The sequence below is a fragment of the Camelus ferus genome, chromosome 2, assembly GCF_009834535.1.
Source record: "Camelus ferus isolate YT-003-E chromosome 2, BCGSAC_Cfer_1.0, whole genome shotgun sequence".
Classification (NCBI taxonomy): Eukaryota; Metazoa; Chordata; class Mammalia; order Artiodactyla; family Camelidae; genus Camelus; species Camelus ferus.
Window position 1 is genome coordinate 2746398 of NC_045697.1, and position 26077 is coordinate 2772474.

Sequence of the window (26077 nt, forward strand, 5' to 3'; positions counted from 1 at the left end):
GGGGAAACTGAGGCTCCCTAACCTGCCCAAGGTCACACAGCCAAGAGGCTGAGGCCACATTCAAAGCCAGTCTGTTTGGGCCGGTTTTGTTTTTTCTCAATACCTGCTGGCTGTCTCCTCGTGCCCTGCCCCCAGTGTCCCTCTGCCTGGATGGTGCATCGGCTGTGGCTGTCCAGTGTGGCCCGGGGATTGAGCGCACTGGGCTTGAGTTCCAGGAATGAGGGTGGGGCCTTGCAATGGGCCCTGAACCCTGAGTAAGAGGGCCAAAGGCCCATGGGACTCATGAAAGCCTGGGGCTGGGGGCAGCACGTGGGCTGGAGCACCTGTGAGGCTGTGATCTGAAGCGGCCACATTCCAAGCCCTGACCCCTGACCCCTGACCTGGGCTCAGGCCTAGCAGCTCTCAGGAAGGGCATCTGCAAGGCAGGAAGAAGGCACATCTGAGTCTGGGCGTCAGGGCCTACGGGGACCGCCCAGGCCCTGCCCGCCCGCCTGGGTCCTGCCTGAGCCCCACTTTTAAGAGGAATTCAACAGGCTTGTGCCTTAGGTATTCTTGAATCATTCACAGGAAGTTTTGCATTTCTTGACTTTTTCTGTTAAAAAAAAAATCTACACTTGTGAGAAAATACATAGCTCTTGAAATTCATTCAAGAATTAAACTCTACTGACTGCCATGTGGATTTCCAAAGACTAAAACACTCACTACAGAGCACAGTACTCGGGTGTCGGCAGAAAGCGATCCGAAGGCAGCAAACGGCTGACACGCTGGCAGACACCTGAGCTTCGCTCAACAGACAGTTCTGAGCACCTGAAACGGACCTGACTCCAGCCAGGACCTGGAGTCAAGGAGAGGACCCAGGGGCACCCCACACCCCCAAGAATCTCCTGGGGTCGGACCCCCAAAAGAAGGATGGTGACCGTGTGATGGGGACTGGCCCATCCTAAGGCTCAGTAACGGAGCCGGGGGAGAGAGGCTTCCCAGAGGGCTGGGTTTGTCTGGGTTTTGAAGGACGGGCACTTGCCAAGCAGGAAAGATGGGGAAGTGTTTTCCACCCAGAGGGAGCAGCGCATGAAAGGCTCCCAGGTGCCAAGTGCACTGCAGCAGCCCCTCTGCGGTTCTGAGAGCCACAGCCGCCAGCTGGGCCCACCTCAGGGGTCCTGACCAGCAGTTGGGGTGGGCCCCAGGACAGACCCCCACACGGGGTGAACTGCTGTCCGTCAGGCCACACTCTGAGCAGCAAAGGCGGCGTCCTGAGGGAAGGGCCCGTGCCCTGCGGCAGCCACAGCCCTGCCTTGCTGCACCGGGCAGAGGCGCCTCTCAGAGTGGCCTCGTTCCCGCCACGAGAGCCCCGCACGGGGGAGAGCACACGAGGGCAAGGCCGGCGGGACACGCCCCACAGAAAACGGGGCAGGACAGCATCACCGACACGACCTGTTGGGTAAAACTGCAAACAACTGTAAATGGAAGCACATGAGGATTTCTTTTTCTGGAATCAAAAGAAGGACCAGTTCCCGTGGGGGGAAGAGGCAGGGCAGAAGGGCAGCAGAGGGGAACGGCCGCGGAGCGGCGAGTGGCTGGCGGGGACGGCCGCCCCATGTTCTCACACTGAACCCGCGCCCCTAGAAGGGACGGTTCAAGCACCCCCTGCGTCTTCTGAGCCACAAGAACAGTCACACTCCCTTTCTGACATAAAGATGCCGAACACGTTTAAGAGTAACCGTGTCGAAAACCAACCCCGCGCTCTGGGGGTGTCTGCGGGGCGGGCGGGGTTACGCTCTGCGAGAACCCTGAGGAACCCAACCTGGAACAGCACGGGGGACAGCTGCGGCCCGGGGAGCCCGGCGGGTTTCTCGGGGCTTGGCTTCTGCACGCGGGGGAAAAGGAGCTCACAGAAGCTGCCTTTTCTTCCTGGTGGCTGGGGCCGGCCGCAGCTCCCTGGGCCCGTGGGCGAATGGGCAGCAGTCCGAGGGTAGAACACAGCCGTCAGGGTGATGAGTGAAGAACCAACAGATGCGGGTTTTGCGGGCTTCCAGTTCCTTCTCCTCCCATAGCTTCTCTTCTCTCCAGTCGCGGATGCGAACTTGCCCGTTCACGACTGGGGTTGGGAAGAGAAAAGACACAGCCAAGGAGTTAACTGTCAATTCAATTCCCCAGGGTCTGTGATGGCAGCTGCCAGGGCCGGGGACACAGACATGAGACAGAGTCCCCAGTGGCCCTTGGTAGTGGGAGAGAAACAACGCAATGGGGTCCCGACCAGAGACCCCAGCCCCCTACCCACCCCTGAGGCTCCTGGTCCCCACCTAAAGCGGAGCATGAGGGAGGGGATGAGGGAGCGAGGACAGGATGGAGGTGTCGGGAGGAGCTACTGGACACCAGGTGAAGGGAGAGGAGCCCTGCGTCTGAAGTTCTGGTGGTGATGAGATCTAGGTGGGGCCCAGCGGGTGGCTGGGACAGCACGGGGGACTGGCTTGTAGAACAAGACTAAGGACCTGGGAGACCACATGCATGGCCTCCCCCCAATCAGGAAAAATGTCGGGACGTCTGCACAGTGGCATTGGTCCTCGAGAACACATCTCCGCAACACAGAGAGAAAACGGAGTGAGACGGGAGAGGTTCAGGCTGGTGAAGACGAGGGGCAGGCTGTGGGAGCCCCCTAAGAGTAAACAGCAAGCAGGGGTAGGGGGCACGTGGCCCTGTTAGCAGGGTGGGGCAGCAGGCCTCCACGTGCAGGGATTCAGACGCCTGCCCTGAGCAGACGCCCTGAGAGACGTGGCGGGAGAGACCCGTGTGGGCAGGGTGACCATGAAGCTGAGCAGGGGAAGGTCAGGGCAGGGGCAGTGGCCCATCAGCTGACCCCCTGCAGAACTGCCTCCTGAGCTGGTCACCCCCACTTGGCTGACAGCCCCCCAGGAGTTTCCACTTGGCCGTTTCATCTTGAGAAGTCCAACATCTCCTCGTGAAATGTGGCCAAAGCAACCAAACCCAAGCTGGTTTTCCCTGGAAGCTGCAAACCACCTGGAGACGCCAAGACTTGGGAGAAATAAAGGAGGCTTATTGAACACGCCTGGCTCTCCAGCTTCTAAGGAGACCTTGGACCTGTGGATTAAGGCTTGAATTTCGCTTTCAAATGGCCTCGTGCCACGCAGTAATGAGCCTGTCCATCTTTGCAGACTGGTATTTACTAAATACTTTCCCCTGAAACCAGAAAAGGAGCCGCAGAGGCGCCGCTCAGCGTGGAGGGACACAATGCAGGGATTCATCCCCCGGGGCAGCCAAGGAGCGCCTGCTGAGGGCCAGGAGGGGTCCTGCCTCCCTCCCTCCACAGGCCTGCTCCAGGGCTTCTCTCCCTACACGGCAGACGCTGAGTGCCAGCCTGAAAGCAGGGGGTCGGGAGACGCCACCACCTGCAGCTGGATGTTCCCACAGCAGCACCTCCTGGCACAGCTGGGAATGACACGTCCCAGCCAGGGGCAGGGAGCCGGACTCCTCAAGTGTGCTCCCCAGAAAGACAAGGCACCCCTGATGGCCTGAACGGGGTCAGGAGAAATCTGGGGGAGAGCGGTTTGCTGGGGCTGAAGCTGGGTACAATCCCCACCCTCCAGACGCCGGGCCCGGTCCCCTCCCGTCAGGACAGGCTGGCTCGCAGCAGGCCCTGCTCTGGAGGTTTAAGACGAAACCTAGCCGTGTTTTTGGAGCAGTACCTGCAGGGTTGAGGAGAAGGGGCCCAGGCAGTATTTGTAGGGCCTGGGGAGTGGGCACTAGTGCCAAGAGGTGGCCCTGCCGATGGCAGAGGCCAGGGAGTCCTGAGGTGGCCAGGCCGGCTGACGCACACACTCCCCACACCCCCCACACCCCCAGCCTCCAGCCCGGCAGGCCTGTGCCTCCGCGGGCGCGCTCCAGCCAGCTCACAGGCCGGACAGCGGACTCTCCCTGTGTAGAAATGTGCTCCTGATTTTAAATGAACTACAGGCACAAAATATGCTCTACAAAGTTCACGTCTCACCCGACGGTTCTGAACCCACTTCCTCCCTTAAGTGCGAATTCCCTTGGACTTGCTGAACCTCCTGTTCCGGATTCTCCGCCATTTCTGACAACAGACGTGACCTTACCCAAAGTGTCCCGAGGAACCAGCTGAAGATTCTTCCAGAATGTCACTACAATTTACCAGGACAGTGCAGTGTGCTCAGCAGCACGGGTTCTGGAGTCCATCTGGACCTGGGTCACCAGCCCAGGCCCTCCGATCACAGGAGACCCTGGGCAAGTCACCGACCTAGCCGACCTGCGTCCACATCCTAAGGCCGTGAGCACGGTGACCATCTGTGCTGGGTGGCCCTGGGGCGCCCGGCCCACCAGGTGCTCAGTGCAGGCTGAACTGAAGGCATCTGAAATGGTTTTACCCCCTCATTCGTGTAAACATTACTAGAAACCAACCATGTTGGTTTAAAAAAAACCTGACACAGAGATAAGGCGCAGCTCCAGTGCATAGGTTTTGCATGACTGGGAGCCGAATGTTTACTGGAGCTCAGTCCCCAAGCCTCCTACTCAGAAGTGTTTCCAAAAATAAATGTGCCCTCCATGTGAACTGCAGAGAAAAGCATTCCCAACACGCATATTTATGATGGAAAAACACACTATTTTACGAAATCAAACCAAACCTGTGCTGGGGACAGCAGAAGGAGCAGCCGCTCCGGGCTGTGATGAGCGCTGAGCTGAATACAGCTCTGCGCAGCAGGGCTCGGCCCTGCCCCTGCCCCTCCGCTCCCCGAGGGGCCTGCCCCCTGCAACCTCCAGCCCGGAGACGCCCGTTGCATTTGTGGGGCTCCCTGCCCCGTAGCAGGAGACTTTACCCAAGTGAAGCTGAGCTGAGGTGAGAGCAGCGCGGCTCTGAAAGGACAACCAGCCGACCGACCAGCCGACCGAAGGCGCCGCCGGGAAGGGAAGGCGGCACTCAGCCCCCCAGGAGGTCTCCGGGCCGCGGGAGTGGACAGGTGTGCTCCCCCAAGTCACTGTCCAACCACCCAGCCTGGAAGGAGCACAGAGCTCAGGGTGGGGGATCAGCCCACACCCTGGGGCTCAGACAAGGCCTCTGGGCCCAGCACGTGCCCACGGCCCTCGGGTCGGCCCCAGTGCGCCAGGTCAGACTTCAATTCTGCTGTTGCCACGATGGCTCCCCTCACCTCTGCAAGAGCCTGGGCACAGCTGGCCAGCAGCCTCCTCCCCACGCAGACCCAACTAGGCCACTTGTCCCAAGGCTCTGGGCCTCCGCTTGGTGTGCCTTCCTCCCCACCAGGTCCTGGGGACAGGGAGGTGTCATCTCAGGGAGCAACTGCCGGCACACAGCTGCACATGGAGGCCCTGCCCACAGAGGTCGGCCCCTCCGTGAAGAGGGGTCGGGCGGATGTACCCTCCTCACAGGGACCCTCACTCCTCCAGCCTTGGGCAAACGGTGAGTGCCCATGCAAGGGGCTCTGGGCTGCCTCTCAGGCTGCAGAGCTAGACCTGGCCCCGCCTGCAGGGAGCTCACAGCCGAGCTGGGGCAGTGATGTGACCTCTGCAGAAGGATGTGTGACAGAAGCATGTGTGGAACAGGGTCCCAGAGGAGGCAGGACTGGGTGGGGGCAGAGGGAAGCTGCCTGGAAGAAGGCTTCGTGGAGGAGACGGCACTCCGGCCCTACTATCAGAGAAAGCCAGGCACCAGGCGGGGCAGGGAGCAAGCAGGGAGCCTCGGGGACAGAACAGCAGCACGTCAGGAGTCAAGGGCCCACAGACACACCAGCCCACAGGCCACTGGCAAAGCAGGTGGGGGCGGGCCGAGCTGGGGAAAGGAAGGCAGCGGGCAGCGTGCGTCCTCACGGGAGCCCAGAGGTCAAGGGGGGCCAGGTCGAGAGGACAGCCCTGGGCCGGCCTGGTCGGCTACGAGCCCATGTTCTCAGCACACTGTCACACCCCACCGTCCCAGACCCACCATTCTGCGCGTCTTCCATGTGCCTGCCCCCACTTGCCTCCTGGAAAGAAGAGCGAGCTCGAGGTAACGGCACCAGCCCCCACCCAGCCTCCATGTGCTGTTTCCTGACAGAAACAGCATCAAAGCTGCTTCCACCTCTGATGCAGCACAGGGCCAGACGCTGGGCATGGGGGCTGCACCTGGCCCTTGCGGTGCCCAGCAAGGCAGAGAGCAGGTGGCCCGGTGACTGCCGGGCTCAGGGCCCTTTGTGGGGGCACAGGCAGTGACGCTGCAGCCAGACCCACAGTCCCACGGAGTCATCATGCCCCACTAGCCACAGGGGCCCAACCCTCCTCGCGGCCTCGGGGCCTGCAGCCTGCCTGCCCTACCTACCCGGTCCCTCTCCAACTCAGACCCTTCACACATGCTGTTCCCTCTGCCAGACACGCTCTTCCCATCCCCTTTACCCAGTCCCAGCTCAGCTGTCACTTCCTAAGTGAAGCCTTCCTGACGTCTCCCCGGGACTAGGCCAGGCCTCCCTGGGTGGGAACGTCACCCACGACATTCAGGTGACACAAGAAGATGCCCACTACTTTTCAAGCCACACGCTGCAGTGCTCAGGGGTGACCAGCAAGCTAGCTGGGATGTGCTTTCACAGACTTCCATGAAGGAAAGTGGGGGAAAAACTTTAAGAAGCCAAACACAAGTTACGGACCGTCTGGCTGACGTGTACACGGCCTGCTGTGTGTACGCTGGTAACTTTAACAGAACTTCTTTTGAACCCCAGGTGCCCATGTAAACATGTGTGACACCCCCTCCCCGTCAGACCACACACTCTGGGAGGGCAGGGGCGGTGGTGAAAAAACACACAGGCGCCTGGGCCCTTCTCCCTCCCGTGGCCCTGGGGGACTGGGGTGCAGGAGGAAGGGAGAGCAGGTGCGCAGCGGGGGGCCGGCAGGAACTGGGGCCTCCCTCCTCTAAGGGCCCAGGGCCTCGCTGGGAGCTCAGTGTGCTCCCAATTTGCAGCCAGAGGCCAAAGGAAGGCAAGAAGCGAAGCTCCACCCTGAAAAGCTCCCTGGGAGACAGGAGGCCCCCAGCAAGCAGGCTCCTCCTCCTGCGTGAGGAAGCAGCACACCCTGGGGGGGGCCAGCCCGGGGGAGAGGCTGGGAGAATCAAAGCCGCAGGGGCGTGAGCCACATTCTGCCCCCACGTGAGGTGCACGCAGGGGGTGCTATATTCCAGCTCTAAAACTCCATGAAAATAAAGTTCATTTCATAAGAAAGGGGGAGAGGGAAGGAGGTCTGCAGGGGGTACTCCTCACGGCCTTAGGGAAGGCGAGCGACCTCCCGCAGTGAGACATGAGCGTGGGACAGGCCGGCCCCTACCTTGGAACACCTGGTGGCTGTTCCGCAGCAGCGTCTGCAGGCCCCCACACTCGCGCTTCAGTCTCTGCAGAGTCTCCCTGTCCAGCTCGCTGGCCACTTCTGCCAAGGAAAGGCTCCCTGTTGAAAACGGGGATCCCCCAACGACAAAAAGTCTATTACAAACCTGTTACATAGGCAGAAACAATGGGGCCCTGAATCCGAGTTCTATGAAGTTAAATCCTCATGCACAAGAAGGATCATGACGATCTTGTTAGACCCAGGTCACAGCTCACAACAGGTGGAAGTGGGCACAGAGTCATCACACCTGAGGGCCAAGGGCCTCCCACCTGCCGGGCCGCGCAGGCCACACCCGCAGGGGAACCTCCCAGACACGGAGGGTCAGCACTGCATCGGGCCAGCCCTCAGACCCCAGCACAGGCTGCTGCTCTGGGGCAGGTGCTGTAACTCATCTACCGAGCCCACCTCTCAGCCGCCTTGAACCCCTTCTGAGAGGAGGCAGGCTGCCTAAGGGAAAACAAAAGATCGGCCCAGAAAGGCTTCCCCACCCTCCTGGGTCCTGCCCCTCATGAACTCCATGGTGCGGACTCGAGCTGGCAGCCCTGCACTGCCCGCTGCTCCCTTTGACTCATGTGTATACTGACCCCAGCAAGAGGGCAGGGACCACCTCCTCCCACCCAAGTCCCGGCAGCCATGCCTTGCAGAGGGGAGATACCAGGCCTGGGATTAGGGAGTCCCAGGGATGGACTCACTCATACGTTGGGCAGGGCAGAGAAACACTGGTGGTCCCAAGTCTGGGGGCAGGCTGGGGAAGAGTCACTAATTCCAGTGACCGCGGGAGGGAAGACCACCGCGGGTGAGACCTGCAGCTCAGAGGCTAAAGGCACATGTCCGCGCCAGGGGGCAGGCCGCTCACGCCTTGTGGGGCAGCGGGAGCATCTTGGACCATCCCCAGACTTACAGGTACCCACCTGGGGAGGACGGCACCCGGCCACCTGAGGTCTCCTGGGGGCGGGAGGCCTGAGCCCCAACAGTCAAGAGCCACTGCCACCTCCCCTGGGCCTGGGAGAAGCCCAGTCTGTGCCCTCTAACAAGGCGCTCCAGGCAGAGGCCAGCACCTCCCCTGTTCTACTGTTCCCAAGATCTTGTGGACAACAGGGCTCTCCTGGGAATTAAAAGTCAAAGTCCGTACTTTCAGATTCACCTGCGGGTCTCACCGTGGGCTGCATGCCGGCCTCCCTTTCCACCTGGCCCGCCTCAGAAGGGGCGCCTAGGAAGCAGGGTGCCGACCCACAGAACACCCCATGGCACCTCGGCCTTGTCAGCAGTTACCCAAGTGGTCAGCCACCTGGACCAGGGTGGCGCCGGCCAGGGCTTTCGCCCAGAGAGCCTCCGAATCAGATGCTCAGTCAGATGGTTCCTGGAGGAGGGGGACGTCACAAGGACACAGAGATGGGACAGGTGGGGTGACAGAGACAGACTCAGCACACCACTGATGCCCACGGAAGACCAGGCTGTGGGGAGAAGGACCCCCTGCGGAGCCCTCTCTGGCCCGTCCCACCCACAGGGCCCCTGACAGGTGGAGGGTGGGGCCCCAATCTCCCCCAGTGACCCCAAAACTCAGAGGCCAAGGCTGGGCTGCACAGGCAGCCCCACAGTGCCCTCCAGAGGCAAGAAAGAAGCAGTTCCTTCCAGCAGCCCTGGGGACTCTAAATGCTCATAACAACTTTTGAAAATAATCAAGACTGATTCCTGGCTCTCCTGAGAGCCTGAGCTTCAGCACGTGGCTTGTCCCATGAGAACAATCAGACACAAGCATCTACCTTTCCTGTCTGACTTCTGCATTTTGAAGATTTCAAAGAGAATTAAATGACCATTTCATAGTATCTCCAAACTCTTATGTATATTCAAGTGGCCAGTGCACTTTTCTGGCCTTCAGTAACCTGCTTCTGTTTGGATAATTTCTATGGTTTGAAAACGAGTAACCCTGGACCCTAAAACCTGGGCATTTCTGTAAAGGTTAACAAAGGGCCCAGACTTCACCACTGAGGCACCCAAAGTCCTGTATGTTAAAAGGAACTACAAAGAAACACCTGTTTTAATGGAGGTGCTGGGGCTTGAAGCCAGGACCCCGTGCATGCTGAGCACGCGCTCTACCGCTGACCTGTACCCTCCCCCAAGTGCGCTTATCAGTGGCCTCACAGCTTCTTTAAAATATACTTAATTAAAAACCACCACACTTCTTAGCTGGTTCTGAAAAGTGAACAGAGTCGCTGCCTGAAGCCCAGCAAGGAGCCAGGGTGGGCGTTACCTCCTCGATTCCAGGCCTCCACTCCCCCACGGGGGGCACTTCCAGCATCTGACCGCTGCCCGCCCAGGAGCAGACGTGCCACGCGCAGAACCACCTGGTCAATAAAGTCTCGAGGGAGGGTGGCACAGTTCCTCACGCGCTCGGCCTTTTCTCTAGGGTGAAACCCAGACAGCCAGAGTCCTTCGGGCCGGGCCTCCGTCCCTCGCTGGCCGGCCTGCGCCCCCGGAGCATGTCCAGCCGCGGCTTCCAGGGCTCCGAGACCCTCGCCAGGTGGGCTCACGGGGCAGCCCCGCCTGCTACTAATGTACCGCGTCCTCTGCTCGTCCATGGAAGCTTCTGCAGCAGCTGGGTATGTTCTGGATTTCCCGATGAGACAGACCTGCAGGAGAAACGGGCAGAGCTAGGCCTTAGCTCCAGGAGCACGTCGACGTGCTCCACGGGGTCCCCTCGCTCTGGAGCACAAATCCCATGGAAGGTTAGACACCTACCATGAAAGGAGTCCTTCTTCTAGAAACTAATCCAGAATCAGTGATTCAAAGAAGAAACAACTGCCGGCTCGAGCCCGGGCAACACCTCCTCATGCAGACCCCGTGGGGCCTGACGCGCACGCACGGGCCCAATGGCTCGAGCCCAGGCGACACCTCCTCGCGCGGACCCCGCGGGGGCCTGACGTGCACGCATGGGCCAAGGGCACATCTACGGGGCTCGTCAGCTGTGCCCCATCTTAAACAAGTCCCTGTGTCAGTCCTCCCTGCACCCTGCCCCAGCCCACAGGCGGACCCTGCTGGGGTCAGGAGCTCTCGAGGGGGCTGTGAAATAATGAGAAGTCTCTCTGTCAACCTGGCCAGAGCGCGGGGAAGAGTGTGTGAACCTAACAGAGCGTTTGGCAGGGTGTAGACGCCCAATTCACACTGTTCTCTTCCCTCTTCGTGTGTCCAGACGGAGGTCGTCCTCAGGAGCCCCTGGGAGAGAGACCCCGTCCAGCGAGGCTGCCACAAACACAGGCTCTCAGGACGTCCTCCTTGGGCACAAACCAGAAAGCCAGGTGACAGGCGATGGAGGGGAGAGAATCTGATTACACCAGAGCCACCCCTTACTGCTCTCCAGCTCTGCGCCTGCCGACTGTGCAGTCCTGGGCAGGCGACAACTTCCTGTGTGGGAATGACAGTGCCTGGCATGTAACCAGTCCTCCGTTAACTGCTGCTGTGGACACCCACGCTTGCATCTGACCCCCAAGCCATCCAATTACATGAACACTGAGGCTCAGGAGATTAAGCCTGAGTCCATGGTCTCCAGCAACTAGTAACAGAACAACAAAGGCAAACATCAAAACTGCAGGTCCTCGTGCCCACTGGCATGACCCTAACTCGCGCAGCTTCAAAATTCAACTCCAACCTCAGGAGACTGTGACTTGCCAAAACAGAGGACATTTAGGAGACAGTCATGAAGGCTCTGAAGATGAGTCCCAAAGGGAATTTCCAAAATGACTCTGAGCAGTGACAGCAATGACGTGCCTGAAGCCGACCGAGGGCCCCAACCACTGCCAGCGGGCGAGCGCCTGCGGGGAAGGCCCGGCGCCAGGGGAGGACTTGGGCACGGAGCGTTCATAATGCGCCCACGGGGGCACTGCTAGAAAGTGGGTGGCAGGGCCAAGAGTTAAGCTCAAGTCTCCGATCCTTTTCACCGCTGTCAAGCCACCAAGCTGAGATCTGAATGACCGGCTTTTGTGTTTTGTTTTTCAAAAAAAAAAAAGCACACTGACAGGCACAGAGTCTTATAAAAGACATGACCAGGGATTAACGCAGAACCCCGCCTGGCTCTCTCAAAGGTTCAGGCCCCTGATAAGTTTGTCCTCACTGCCCAGCAGGGTCGTAGACAGTGCAAAGGTCAATTTCTACCTGGAAAAATTACATTTCAGGTAAATCTGAATTAGTGAGGCTTTTAATGAGAAATTCGAAAATCATTTTGTATTTCTGAAGCAAACTTCAATTTCAGCCAATTATCTGGGAATCCGAATCAGAAGTTAGAACATTCAGCCTCAGACACTGAGGCCAGAAATTTGTACAAGAGGTAAGCTGACAGCTTCTCTGGGAAGGTCCCCTACGGCCATTCACAGCTTCTAGAGAGGCCGTGAAGACGAGGTGAGGGTTCTCACACAGCTGCTACGGGCCTGGGGAGGAAGTGCCCGAAGGCCTGAAAAGGAGGGGCCCACAGACCCAGACCAGCCTGCTGGAGGCGCTGGAACCAGCACAGGTGCCTTTGGGACATTCACTTCCAAACACCACAGTGTCGTCACTGGTTCTGTGGCAAGGCTCCAAGTTTCCCATCTAAACACCAGCACCTCACCCTCCCAGAACAGCCAAGGCGATCAGGACGTACCCTTTTGGTAGAAGGAATTCTAAGGCAGTCCTCCACTACGTGAAATCCACAGGCCGACCCCACCTCCGTGAGGAAATCCAGGTATCCTCGGTACTGGGTCTTCGTGCTCTGCCGCCGCTGGTATTTTCCAATGAAGTCAAAGAAGCAGCAGGGAAGGACAAAGAAACGGCAGTGGTAGGAAGACCTTCAAAGACAACCAGCAACCACAGAAGCCAAAAGTCTTGAATAAACTCATTAAAGAAAATTCAGCTGAAAGCCTCAGCAGCAGTGCACCAGGACAGAACACCACTGACGCGCTGCTGGCTAATTCTGTTAGCTGGTGTAAAAATGAATTACAGCCTTCCCCGACTTAATTTCTAGAAACAACATAGCATGGTATCTTCCCAATCAGAAATGAATCTAATTACTCTTATAAAAACGTTTTCCTACTGCACTCACCATCAACTGTGTTACATTTTCTATTGTGTATATCAGCAACTGCGATCTAAAACCCCCTGAACTACTCTGAGATTTCAGCTGTGGATAAAAAATTTCGGAAGTAGGCGCAGAACAATTCAGACTTGCCCCTTGACCTGTTGTTCTAAACCAGTGCAAAAGAACGGGCCGAGAGGGCGTCATGTTTGGTGAGGTAACTCGGATGAAGACAAAGGCTGCATGCTGTTGCTTACATGTTGTATCTAAAAGTAGGACAAGGGAGGAGGGCGCAGCTCAGGGGTAGCGTGCGTGTCAGCGTGCGCGAGGTCCTGGGGCAGTGCCCAGGACCTCCATCCTGTACACCGGAGAGTGATTTGTTTTTTAATTGAAGTACAATCACAATGTGCCAATCAATAAACAAACAAACAAGTAAACCTAATCACCCTCCCCATTAAATAAATAAATAAAACGGACGAAGGTTCTAAAAAGAGACTCAGACATAGAGACTGACGTCGTGGCGAGCAGTGGGGGGACAGGAGGGAGGGGACGAGACAGGGTGAGGGGCAGTAAGAGGCACAAACTACTCTGCGTAAAACGAGCTGCAAGGAAACACCGCACAGCATGGGGAGCAGAGACACTATTTTATAGTAATTATAAATGGAGTATTATCTCTAATTTTGAATCACATTGTACACATGAAACTAATGTAATATTGTAAATCACCTGACTCCAATTTAAGGAAAATCAATCACTAAGTCAGTCGAAGAGAACCTTGGATGAGACCTGGCAATGAAATATGAAGGGGAAGCAGGGTGCCCCCAACTCAGTGAAGTCTCCCCAACACTGAAGCAGGAGCCATCTCTGACCAATGCAGAGCGCCCCCACTTTGAAGAGACAAATATTTCAGCAGAGAGTCTTCATACCAACAGGCAAATCCTCCTGTTACCAGAAAAACTTCCCAGAAAAGACACCTTTCAACACTGGATAAAAACACTGCAGAATTAACCACAGTGCACAGCAGAAATAGAATGCGACCCGCATGCATCATTTTATATTTCCTGGTACCTACATTGTAAATAGTGAAATAAAACAGGAGGAGTTTATTTTAAACGTAACCCAACATTCCAATATATTATCATTAAACAATCTGAACAAGCGACACTCCAAGTGCTCAACAGCCACAGGCATCCCGTGGCTACTGTCATGGTCAGTGGGCTCAATCAACAGAAGACCCCCAGCCACCCACCGTGCCAGCATCTCCACCAACCCACCTGGCTGCAATGACAGGTATCCAGGGTGTCAGTTCGTCGGAATGGTTTCCGATTAACCAATCAGCTTCAGGAAAAAGGGTGTTATCATTCGGTGTGACTGCACCTTCCTAAAAGAAAGACACAAAACGTCCAAACATCTAGTGAATAAAAGCAGAGCTACTGAGACAGCATGACTCAGAGGGGATGAAGGCTGGAGCCCCTCTGCGGAACCACAGCTGCTCCCGCCCTGGCTCAGCCCCTCTGGGCTGCCGGGTCTTCAAGTGCAAAAGGCCAAGGCTGGACTAGGCGTGAGAGCGAGTGTTCCTGGTGCAGGCCAGCCCGAGGGTACGGAATTCCGCAGCTTTTAGCACCATTACCGAGGAGCCAACATCACTCGTCTGAGTGCTCATCTCCTGATAATTAAAAATATCCTTTTCACATAAACAGAAGAGGGAGTGAGAGGAATATGGGACCTGTGAACCACTCTACTTGTGGCAGAAAATGGAAGCCAGAAACGGCCTGAAGGGTGGCGGCCTGGAGAGCAGCCAGGCCTGGGGATAATCTGAGTGCACCCCATGACCCACTGACACCACCTCAACACCATACAGGAAGCATCTATGCACATAAGCAGGTGTATATCTTCCCCATTAGACTGTTACTTTCTGTAAACTCTAAGACGGCAAGTTTTTACCCACTGAGTAGCATGTGACCCACTGTGACAATTTCTGCAGTTAACCTAGAAACAGCTTGCTTTATGATTTAAAAACTTTAAATGAACACCCCATCCTTTCTGCTAATTAGCAGACCATCATTAATTTTTAAATCAAATCTCAACAGGGAATCTGCCAGTAAAAACTGGAAGTAAGTAGATGTGTTATTCCTCGATCAGAACAAACAGGGAAGACGTTACATTAACACTTTCAAAGCCATTCTTTCTAACAATAAAACTACAACACAAGAGACTTTTGCAGACCTGATGGATACAAAAATAGAATTTAAATTCTTCTTTTGGCTCTTAAATAAGCATGTGTGCCTCTGTTTGCATATACATTAAAATGCTAAAAATAATAATTTCAGTAAAATACTGAAAATGGTCTATATATAATTTAAAAGCAGGAAAACCAAACTTTTTGATACTGTTTATTCTTTATTCCCACCCATTCTAGATCTAAATTTGCCTATCTCTTTAAATGGCCTACATTTATAAAAACACAATTACACTTAGTAATTACAATAACCACATTTACAGTTATCCTTCCAACAGTATGCTGGACAACAAAGCCCCACCTATTTTAGAAAAAGTTTTAATTGAAATTTTGAATGTAGCAAATTGCAGTATTTCTATTTCATGTATAGCTTCACTAACGAAACTAAGGCAGGGCGATCACCACATGCTGTTATTAAAAGCACATGTTTTTCTTATCAGTCTCTTGCTTACAATCAAACACGGTTTTGAAAGAAAGACAACAAGCCGTCCCCCATGCCTGGCCTTCTGAACGTCCAGACTGTGCCCGTTCACAGGGGTCACTCACTAAGAAGCCTGTGAACACCAGGCACTCGCCAACAAAGGCCCCCGCGTTTCGGGCCACGCAGAAGCGTGCCAGAGGTGTGGCTGGCGTCCAGCCTCTCACCTGACCCCGGAACACGCCGGACTCTTCTAGCACTACGACTGGAGTCCAGGGGCAGCAGGACAAGACGCACGGGGCGAGGGCACGGCACTCTCCCAGCCGGCCTTGCCAAGCGACTTTCCGGACCCCGTGGGAGAGTCTGGAGCAGGCTGCTGGGGAAACTCAAATAAAGAGCTAGACTCTTCTGCCTGTTCTCCAAGGGCACACCACGCCGGCCAGCTCTTCCCTGGGGCCATGATTCAAACAGAGACCCAATTCAACTGCTGTTTGAACTTTTTACCCAAAGAACTTACTTTGCTTTTCTGCCCGGGGCACAGGGGGCCTGCGGTCAGCTGTGCGCCTGCTTTAGTTTTGATCAGCCTCTTGCCAGCACTTGGAGCCCGAATTGATCAGCTGTGTAAGAACACAGTACTCTGCCCTCTGGCAGACAAGAATCTGCGTCCTAGTGACAGGCACGCATTTTAGCTCAGGGACAAAGGTCTTGAGGCAATGCTGGCAGCTGAGTGGCAGAAGCCCTGTGTTGGGAGGGTTGGCGGCCCCCAGGTGCCCCAGAGCTAAGGACGTGGCCCCCATGGCTGGGCGCCCCCGGCTGGCTCAGAGACCTGGGCCAGAGACCCACAGGGGTGGACATCTGACCCCAGACCTGCTGAGGGGGTTGCTGCCAAGGAGATGCCCACCCACCTTCTCCCCAGGGAGACCCCTCTCTGATCCGCCGGAGCTGCTCCCGACCACAGCTGGGGCAGCTGGGTTCACTCCAGCCCGGCGGTCACAGCTGAGATCAGGCTACCGGAGGGCTCAGGGCAAACGTGCCGTCCTTGTCACAGGGAGTCTGTGGCCCACGGCACTGCACCTGAGGCTCAGCAGTGTGCCCCCTGTGTGCTCCTCAAAGGCCCCCCTGGCGCCCCTACCCTGGCCCGGTCCCGGCAGGGTGGGCACCCAACTGCAAGTGAGTGTCGGAACACGTGGCCCGTCTCAGGCCCCAGAGAACGTGTGAGAAGACTGAGGGGTTGTCCTCTGCCCCAAAGACAGCACGTGAGCGCCCGCGGGAGACACAAGGTGTGGACCAGACCTGGGCGGACACAGCACCTGCGGCTCCAGAGGGCAGCATCTTCTCTTCAGTTTAACCCCCAGGCTTTGGAAAGGCAAAAGGCCCACCCTCCTTTGAAGCTTCAGCACACTGAGATGAAGGTGCGCTGTTACAGTTAGTAGTTCTGATTGACCCACACGCAGACATACGCTCCTTGAAACAACTGCCAGCGGGGACAACTGTGTGCGGGCACGTGACCCAACAGAGCCTGTACCTCCAAGTGCGTCTGGGGTCCGTACATGTCCCAGATGTTTCTTCTTCGGACATCAATCCCTCTGCCTGGGTGCTGAAACAATTTCAGAAATCAAAGGTTAAGGTCAGTGCATTGTAACAGATCAGCGAGAACGCGTCAGGCTCTGTAGGTGTCGCCACCTGTATGACACGAGAGAGGCCCCGCGCGTCTCAGCTCCTGCAGACACTCGCGCCCTCAGGGCACAGAGAAGAGCCCTCACCACTGAGTCTCCATGAAGGAGACAAGGAGCCGGGCCGGTGGGAGCACCTCCAGCCCCGGGAAACATACCTGGAGAGGGAACGGCTCACCTGCTCTCAGTTAAGTTCAGATCTCAGGCGCACCTGCTGCTTTGGGCAACGGAAACAAGACCCGTCCTCTTGGGTGGGTCTCATCCCCCCACTGTGATCACACTCAGCTCTCAGGCCCCCCCACCACCGCACCACTCTCAGGTCACCGCCCGATGTGCTGGCATCCCACGGACAACCTGTTTAGGTATCACAAACTCATCCTTTTACAAAACACTTCAAAAAGTAACCTGTTCCGGGGGAGGATATAGCTCAAATGATAGAGCACATGCTTAGCACGCACAGGGTCCTGGGTTCAATCCCCAGTACCATTAAAAAAAAGAAAAAAAAAAATCTGTTCCAAAGCCCCACAGCTGAGGACAGACTGTCCATCCACAGGACAGATGCTGTGGTTGGAAGAAAATCAGCCTCCGGGTCAGCACGAGTGGGCTTCAATCCCAGCCGTCGCCCTCCAGCGTGAAGCTGCTGACCAGCAGCTCACTCCGCCAGACATAGGGGCGGCGGCGCCGGAGAGCTGGGGGCGCAGGCGCTGATGGCCAGGCTGCCTGAGTGGCTCCCCTGCCGCGGCTGCTCTAAGCCTTCACTGCCTGCGCTTCCCTATGCAAAGACGGGTGCAAGACTGAGTATGACAGTTTCACATGTATGTGTATACGACTGTCCTGAGCCAGAGTTTATTTTTGCAAAGACAGAACCCACCTTATCCTTTATTCCTCTCCCCATGCCTTGAAATGGTGGGTTTTCCAGGAAAACACCGACAACAAAAACATACGGCTGTTGAAAGCGTGCCGTTTCACAGGCACAGGCCACGTGTCCCCAAGAACCCTCTCCTAGTCTAGTGAGGTCACCGTCTCTGCCCTCCCATTTTACAAGCCACCTGTTCTCCAATGACACGGTCTAGCCGTCACTGTTCCGACAGCCAGATCGTACCAGCAGAGAAAGATCTTGTGCTGGACCTGAAGACACTCTAGCAAAGGGACAAGAAACGGCAACGAGCCTGCTTTACCCCCTCACTGCTCAGGATGTGGACCAGGAGGCCGTTCCCGCAGCCGAGGTCGACAAAGGACTGCTTAGCTGTCAGTCCGCGCTCAGCTCTCTCTTCTTCCCATAGAATCTAAGAAGAGAAAAAACAGTCAGCTTGTGATTCACTCTACTCCACAGGAGCTCAGACTCAAGCCCAGGTGGGACTACAAATCGCTCTCCCAGAACAGGCTACACCCAGGGGAGCAGAGGGCGGTGGGGACCAGCCCACTGTCCTCGTCCGATGCCACCTGGGCACCCAAGCCGCCTTCCTCCATCAGGAGTCCACGCTCCTGTGGGCATCTCTGGGCGAGAGCCCTTCAGATTTACCGTTAGCTTCTTCAGGCTTTCTCTACACTCTTCAAGTGACACTTTGATAAACAAAACAAACTATCTCATTTCCAAGAAACTAAAGATATTTGCAGTTGAAAGAAAGTCGGAAATTATCTAAACATTTCATAGATAAGAGAATGAAGACTATGAAGTTAAAGGGCATGCCCAAATCTAGGTGGTGAGCAAGCTGCCGAGGAAGGTCTGGAACCAGAAACGCCGAACGCTAGGACTGGGGGGCGGGGCACAGATACGTCAGCCGGCACCTCCACGTTCCATGTCGGCTGTGAGTCGTGAAGGCACCGGTTCAGCTCGAATCCCTGCAGTGAAGCTTCACAACTCAAACTTGTCCTACGCTTATGCACCACGAAACGTTAGAATAAAAAAAATCACGTGTGCAGCCAACCTGGGCAAAAAGAACTACAAACCCCTAAGCTATGGACGTGATAAACGGCTGCCCACTGCCGCCTCCCAGGAGCTGCCTCCCACCCACTGAGGCTTAGATCACACACGTTCTTACCAGCAGGTAGGCAGCAATCGCCACATCCTCATATACAAACTTCTCAGGATCAGTTACTTCGGGCCACACCTAAAACACGTTCAAGAGCAGATGTGACTTGCTCTCCCGCCCCCACCATGTCATAACATTAAAGAGTCCCCATAAGGCAGAAGTCAAACTGGACTAATCATGCAATAAAATAAAATAAGGCCGTTCCTAAGGCAGAAATCCCTTACAATTAGGGGTCTGCATGAAGACACAAAGCCTTGAGTGTATCCGTATGTAACAGGACACACCGAGAGCATCGGAACCCAGAGTAGGTGCTGCGATAAAGTACGTGAGACATTGGCACATCAGAGGAGAGTGCCTGGCTAGGCCACCCTCACCGCTTATCTAGATGAGGATAATGAACAGGGACACCGGGCGGGGGCGGGGCTGTCAAGGACGGCGCTGTCAAGGACGGCACAGGGACAGGGGTCGGGAGGTCAGCGCTCCAGCCCCTGATCTATCAGTGACTTGCCGTCACTCGTAGGGAGTGTCACTCAGCTCTTCTGTCCGAAACAGGACAGAGCCCATGACCAATGAGCATGCAGGATGACCTCAGGTACTTTGACTGTACAACGTGGGCTGGGCAAGTGTGAGGCCCATTATTAAAATCCGTAAGTGCAGGACAGGTATTTGGTAGGAGAGGAAAACCAAGGGCCAGTGTTAGATGCTCAGCGCCCTGTCTGCTGTCACAGCAGATTAGACAGTTCAGACAAGACTTCTCACGTCACCAAGAACAACTTACACAGGTGGACGAACACAGAAGTCCCTTCTGGAAGGTGCTGAATAGTGAGCAAGATAATGAAGCACCTCGGCCAGGACCCAGGGGAGAAGGGGAGCCCGGCTCAGCCAGCCCAGGACCCACACCAACTCCAGCAGGAATGAATGGTGATCGTTTCAAGCCTAAGATTTTGGGGATGCTTTGCTAACAGCCACAGGGGACTGATTTAAAAAGTACATGGAGATGATGAATCTCTAATTCTGGGAGAAGGGAGCGAGGTATGGACCAGGAAGAGTAGAAATGAGGGCCAACTACATTAGCACAGGAATCTTGGAGGGACTGCGGGGTTGGGTCCAGAATACCCCCAACAAAGTGAATTTCACGGTAAAGCGAGTCACCCAGATCTCCTGGTTTCCCAGTCCACATGAGACTTATGTTTACACTATACTGTGGTCTACCAAGTGTGCAATAGCACCACATCTAAAAAAAAGAATACATACTTCAATTTAAAAATATTTTATTGCTAAAAAATGCTAACTATCACTCATCTTCAGTGAGTTGTAGGAGTTAGTTCAAATGTCACTGATCACAGATCACCATAACAAACACAATAATGATGGAAAAGTTTGAACTAGAGTGCAAATTACCAAATGTGACTCAGAGACATGAAGTGAGAAAAATTCTGTTGGACAATGGGGCCAAAAGACTAGCTAGCCAGGGTTGTCACAAACTTCCAATTTGTAAAAACTGCAGTATTTGCAACGGACAACAAAGCAAGGTAGGCTTGCCAGAACTTCATCTCTGAGCCGGTGTGGGCACACAGGTGTTTGCCGTCACTTTCTTTTTACATCTTACAAAACAGATCTCCTTTTTGGAAGTATATTTTCTGTACTTTAATTTTTCATATATTAAAATATCTTTAAGCTTATTCTAAAAATCATGGTAATTTAGTAATTAATGTTCAGTTGTTTTAAATTAAACATTTCTCTTTTGTTTTCTTGAAAAAAAATTAGTAACTTGAAAAAAAAAAAGACCAAGACAAAGAAGGGAAAAGTCCTTTTCCATAACACAACCGCCAGCGCTTTTGTGGTTTGAATCCCTAAGTTCGTCAAAGTACAGGCTGCAGCAGGGGACCTTAGCTGGGTGTATTTTGACTTATATCTGCATCAGTATGAAGCTAGAAGGAACACAGGAAAAACATGTTGCCTGGAGCAGTCTGGTACCTCCCCTCCCTCACCTAACTTAAATGGGGGTGGGGCCACAGGCATCCTTCTCCAGAGTTACCTTGACCATGCCTTTATACTTCTCTTTAAGCTCCTGGTAAGCCTTGCTGTACTTCATGATGGAGACGAGGGACAGGGTGCTTTTGAATCCACTCTGCCTGCCCTCCACACACCACCTGGCCAGCTTGGCCAGCAGCTCTTCTCCAAGCCAGGTGGGTTTGGGATAAACAATTCCATCTGAATGCCATCTTTCTGGACAGAAAATTAAAACAGATATGAACCTTTAAAAATAAGAGAAATACGAATAAGCAGGGCTGGTTTCATTTCTTATTTTTAAATTATACATTTATATTTACCAAAAAGAAAGAAGACAGCTACAATTATAAAATATTTTACCCAAAACAGAAAACATCTGGAACTAGTTGCAGAATTTTCATCTACTAGAGAAAAACATATTTAAAAAGCAGGAAAAATTTCTTTTCTCTTGCAAACATTAAAAATGCATTTACACATCTCACAAAGCCCAACAGAGGGATGGACAAACAATTCTTCTCACCTTCTGCTCCACGCACTAACTAGCCAGATTCTAAAATGTCTAAGGATTTTCCTAACTTTTCAATGTTTTATACATTTCACATGTGCAACTCAGATGTCGAATGCTGGTTCACCAGGTAGAATGGAACGTGACTACGCCACACCAAATGCACTGAGCACCTGCTGCGGCCGGGCCCCATGCTGGGCCTCCTTAACAGCCCAGCGGACAGCAGCTCCAGTGCTCACCCCCCAGCTCCCGCATCAGCGCCCATCAGTGACTGCCCCAGGCAAACACGGCTTTCTCACAGGGTCTGCCCTTACTCCACACTTTCCAACAAGAGCAGTGGGATGCAAAGGCCTCGGGGGAAGGTCGTTGGGCAACCTTAGTCAACTGTCAAGAAGCTTCACCCTGTAGGTGCTGACTTTCCCATCAAGCTTCCAAGCCTGTAACAGGTCCCTATGAAGCCCAACCCAGGGGGCTCAAAAATTATTAAACCCATTTCATAGGTGAGAAGACCGAGGGCCAAAGAGACGACATACTCAAGGCCACACTGCTTGGGGGGAACCCAGGTCCTGTGTGACTCCCAAAGCAAGCTCTCCCACTGGACCCCTCAGCTTTTTATGAAACTGTGTGCAACGCCCATGTGGGTTAAGCAAACATGATCCTGACAGCTGTTCTTGAAAGCACAGGCCCATGTGGCTCTCTGGAAAGCATCAACCGCAGAGATAAGAGTGAATTTACCCTTTTGACTTTTTCACTGAAAAAATACCTAATCGAAGTAAACCAAATTTCACACTTTCTGGACAGGCCCAAACACCACGTGGAACTCCGGAACGTATTACACTGCTACTTTTACAACGCACATCACTGAACTCCTACCATGTCTAAAACCGCGTGAGCCTCAGCAGGAAATAAAAAAGGAAGCTTACACTTACCCTTAATTAACAAGTTGTAAGAAACACTGAAGTAACAAAGGGATAGAGTTTACTTGAACTTGCTGCTGGAACTGAGTGCTACTAACTGTCAAGGCTACACACAGCAGAAGATTCCAGCCAGGCCGTGGCCATCCAGGCACCACCAGCAGGAACAAAGCCCAGGCCAGGAAACACCAACTAGAAAGCACATAGCCAAAATGCCTGAGAGAGTCCGGTCTCTCCTCAGCGACCTGGCATCTCACAGCTGCCCGAGCAAACAATCAACTGAAACCACGAAACACTGAGAGAAAGGAATCAGTTTTCTAGTCCTTACCACTCTCCTTCGTTCTGGCTGAGCTGAATTTGATACACATTGCTCATCTTAACCTTCAAGTTGCCTTCGTCACCTTCTTCCAGAGGCAAAAACGTTACTGTTCCATTGAGGACATCTGAGGGGAAGAAGGATAAGGATGATAAATGAAAAGCGCTCAGCTCAGGGTCTCATCAGGAGTGGTCTTAGAAACAGTGATGAACCCATTATCCTGCCTTCAGCCCCAGGGCTTCTCCCCACCCAGTTTACAACAGTGATCGTCTCAGTCATTGCTGCCTCCCAGGCGTGCACCTCTGCACCCCTGCTCCGCGTGGCTCATGGCAGCCATGCTCAGTGGGAGACAAGTGTAGAAAGCAATCCTGGAGAGGCACTCCTTGTTGGGAGGAGCCCTGCCTCACCAAGAGAAAGGTTTAGCAGGCCTCTCCTCTTCAGTGAAGCCAACGTGAGATCGCAGAAGTCCACGTCTGAAGGCCTTGTGGGCCCTGATGCACTAACCCCTCCATCCAGTAGGGATGAAATGGAGAAGGTGATAAAAGATGGAAGGGCTCCTAAACTAGTCTGGGCACTAGGGTCAGAGAGGGCCTCCCGGAGAAGAGGACAACTGGGAATAGTCTTGTGAGGACACAGAAGCAGACAGTACGAATAGGGCGGCGAGTACACACCTACCAGCAATTTAGTGCTGCTTAGTGGTGGACAGAAGAGCCTCAAAAGATGCCCACGCCCGAATACCCAGAACCGGTGACTACGCTGTGCCACGTGGCAAAAAGGGACTCTACAGACGTGGTAAGGGTTACAGACCTCAGAAGAGGATGTACTCTGGGTTACGTGGATGGGCTCCATCTAGTCATATGAGCCCGGAAAAGCTGAGAGCTGTCTCCAACTAGAGGCGGGAGAGGTGCAGCAGCAGCAGAAGTCAATGAGGTTCCAAGTGGGAGAAGGATCAGCACGGCTGCCCGCTGAGATAAAGGGAGGCCCCTACAAGCGTCCCAGGAGCCAGCCTTTCCACTTATGCCTTTACCTGCTAACTCCTCTATCACCTAATGTCCAGCACTCCTTCACCTTCTCCCTCGGGCCTTCCAGGTACCGCCCCATCAACAACTCCATCCTCTACGTTTCTACGTGCCTCCTCCAAAAATAATCAAAAACCTACAACCTCCCCAGGGCATTGCAAGGGAACTGGTATAGTTGGTGCCTCAAGCACCTTTTCACTGACTGCCTGCTTTTTAATCTAACGGCATCTTCTACCAAAGATCCTCCTCTTGACCAAACTCTAGCCAGGCTCCTCTGAGCCGGGTCTCAACTAGGTTTCAACTTTGGCCTACAGAGACCTGAACAAACACTAGTCCAGTTCCTAACAGCTCAAGGCCATATCCCTAAGATGACCTTGGGCCCCTTAAAGTGCCTACATGAGAAAACTCAAGGTTGACAGAAGAACTGACTGCTCCAGCCCACACCTGAAGACCGGCCCCAGTGTCGCAGCCTATGTGGGAGGGGAGGATCTGACTTCCATAAGCACCAGTTAGCAAACCCAGATGAGTGTTACATGAAGCAACCCCCCCAACCCTGCACCTTTCCTGCTTTTTTGGGTCAATTTTTCACCTTCTTGCCTCTACTGAGACACCCACCCCTCCCCACACCTTCTTTCTCCCTTTAAAAGGCCCAGTCACCTCTGCACAAATCCAAGTGGAATTCAGTTCACGCTGGGGTCCTCTCCCTATTGTTAGTATATTACTAATAGAAATCTACCCTCGCCACTTTAACTGGCTTCCGGCTGTTTATCTTTGACCCCGCCACTATCAGAAACACTTACCTTGCACGACTATTTCTTTCCTCGGGCCACCAAGCGGGCAGTGCGGGCTCGTTTTCGGGATGACGGTTCTGAGAACCACGTCGAGCTCGTGCTGAGCCTCTGGCTGCGATTCGGCCCCAGAGCCGGAGAGGAAGGTTAGCAACTCTCGGTTGCCGCCGGCGAGACTTTGGGAGAAATCGTCCCAGAGAGAATCCAGATGCAAGGCGGCGAAGTCGCCCTCCCCGGCTCCAGCCTTGCCGCGCTGCTCAGGGGCCCCTGAGAGCAGGGGCGCTGCGGCTGCCTTCCTCTGGGCCTCCCCTTGCTGCCGCCGGCCCTGGGACTCCGCGGGCCCTGCGCTCGGCCTGGGGCCCGGCCCCTCCTCGGGGAAACGCTGGCCGGGTCCCGGGCCCTCCTCCGGTCGGCATCCCGCCCCGGCCTGCTCCTCCTGCTCGGGGCCTGCGTTCGGCCCGGGGCCGCGGGCCTCGGCTCGGGGTAGGGTGGCGCTCCGCCGGGCCTCCAGGCGGACGCCACACAGCCGCTTGTTCGCCACCTGTGGCCTCTCCAGCCACACGGCCACCCCCGCCCAGAAGCCCCCCGGGAGCAGGGAGGCCGGGTCGCGCACGACAACCCGACCCAGCTCAGCCATGGCCTGCTGCACCCAGCGCCCGGCGGCGCACCGCGATGACGTAGGCTGCAGAGCGGCGTGTTTGCGTCATGGGGCGGGGCGCTGGGGCCGGAAACGAAGGAGGTGAAGATGGACCCTCTGCTCTACCTGCTTTCGTTTCCCTGACAGCGTTCTCCCGGGGAGATCTCGGCTGAAGAATTTAACTTTCTTCTCCAGGGATCCATCCAGAGGTGTCGGTGCCGGATAGTAACGTGACCCGAGCTGCGTTTGGAGACTTCTGGAGGTGCTGTATTTACGGAATCATAAAGATCATCCCTGCATCCACCTGATTGTCTCCAGTATTGATTACTGGTAAAGTCGGGGAGCCCGCGTTTGTGAATGTTCAGGATTAGTCCTTTTGTGAAAGCTCGCGCTTCCCCGTTTGCATTCTGGTGTGCTTTCTGGTGAGAGCTATAGCCGGTACCTTAAAACGTCTGAGCGCTGCCCTGGGGTGTTTCTTATGACAGGCGAACGTCAGCTGTCACCTGCGTGTCCCCACGAGGAACAGGGAAGGCTGGGTACTGCCAGTTTAGGCCAATTATCACCAGCACAGTCTGCGGAATCTAGTTCCAGAATTCCAAGTACCTCGAAGATTCTTTATTCTTTTTGTACATTGGTCCCTCAGTTGGGATTTTGCCATTCCCTAATCAGAATCAACGAGTGGAAACTAACTCAAATCTTGTGATTTATCGGCAAGAAGAGCAAAGACCAAATGTCTGTGGAATTAAATAAAAGATGAGTGATAAACCTCATAGTCTTTGATCATGCAGTTGATTTTCATGCCGCTGTATTAGTTTCCTGTGGCTGCCAGAACAAATTATTATAAACTAGGTAGCGTAAAACAACAGAAACTAATTCTCTCACAGATCTTCAGGCTCCAAGAGAATCTGTTTTGTGCCTTGCTCTCAGCGTCTGGTGGGCGCCAGCAGTTTTAGTGTTCTGGGCTTGTGGCCACATAACTCTAACCTCTGCCTCCATGGTCACATGGCATTCTTGTTTCTCTTTGTCTCTACTCCCACAAAGATCCTATTTTCAGATAAGATCACAGGTACAGTGGGTTAGGACTTTGACATGTCT

General features: G+C 54.5%; 1 protein-coding gene and 1 long non-coding RNA gene across 6 annotated transcripts; one reads left to right on the forward strand and one right to left on the reverse strand.

Annotated features, from left to right (window-relative positions):
- Nucleotides 1-1439: 1439 nt before the first annotated feature.
- On the reverse strand, nt 1440-25025 carry TRMT44 (tRNA methyltransferase 44 homolog). 5 transcript variants are annotated; one of them, XR_004324570.1, is made up of 12 exons: nt 24358-25025; nt 22551-22665; nt 20829-21048; nt 18800-18868; nt 17936-18043; nt 16610-16681; nt 13702-13808; nt 12017-12200; nt 9638-10016; nt 8531-8746; nt 7330-7446; nt 2079-2095 (listed from the first exon to the last, which is right to left on the reverse strand). XR_004324570.1 is itself a non-coding variant. In XM_032493249.1 (11 exons), the coding sequence occupies exons 1-11, from the start codon at nt 24980-24982 to the stop codon at nt 1887-1889; spliced, it is 2205 nt and encodes a 734-aa protein (XP_032349140.1). In that variant the 5' UTR covers nt 24983-25022; the 3' UTR covers nt 1440-1886. The 5 variants fall into 5 exon arrangements, 3 of the variants coding, with proteins under 3 accessions (XP_032349140.1, XP_032349157.1, XP_032349145.1); XM_032493249.1 differs by lacking the exon at nt 8531-8746 and having other exon boundaries at nt 1440-2095; nt 24358-25022; XM_032493266.1 differs by lacking the exon at nt 8531-8746 and having other exon boundaries at nt 1440-2095; nt 20829-21019; nt 24358-24496.
- Nucleotides 25026-25059: 34 nt separating this feature from the next.
- On the forward strand, nt 25060-25754 carry LOC116667647. The gene is made up of 2 exons (XR_004324579.1): nt 25060-25312; nt 25468-25754. It is a non-coding gene; the product is annotated as an uncharacterized LOC116667647 (long non-coding RNA).
- Nucleotides 25755-26077: the final 323 nt, after the last annotated feature.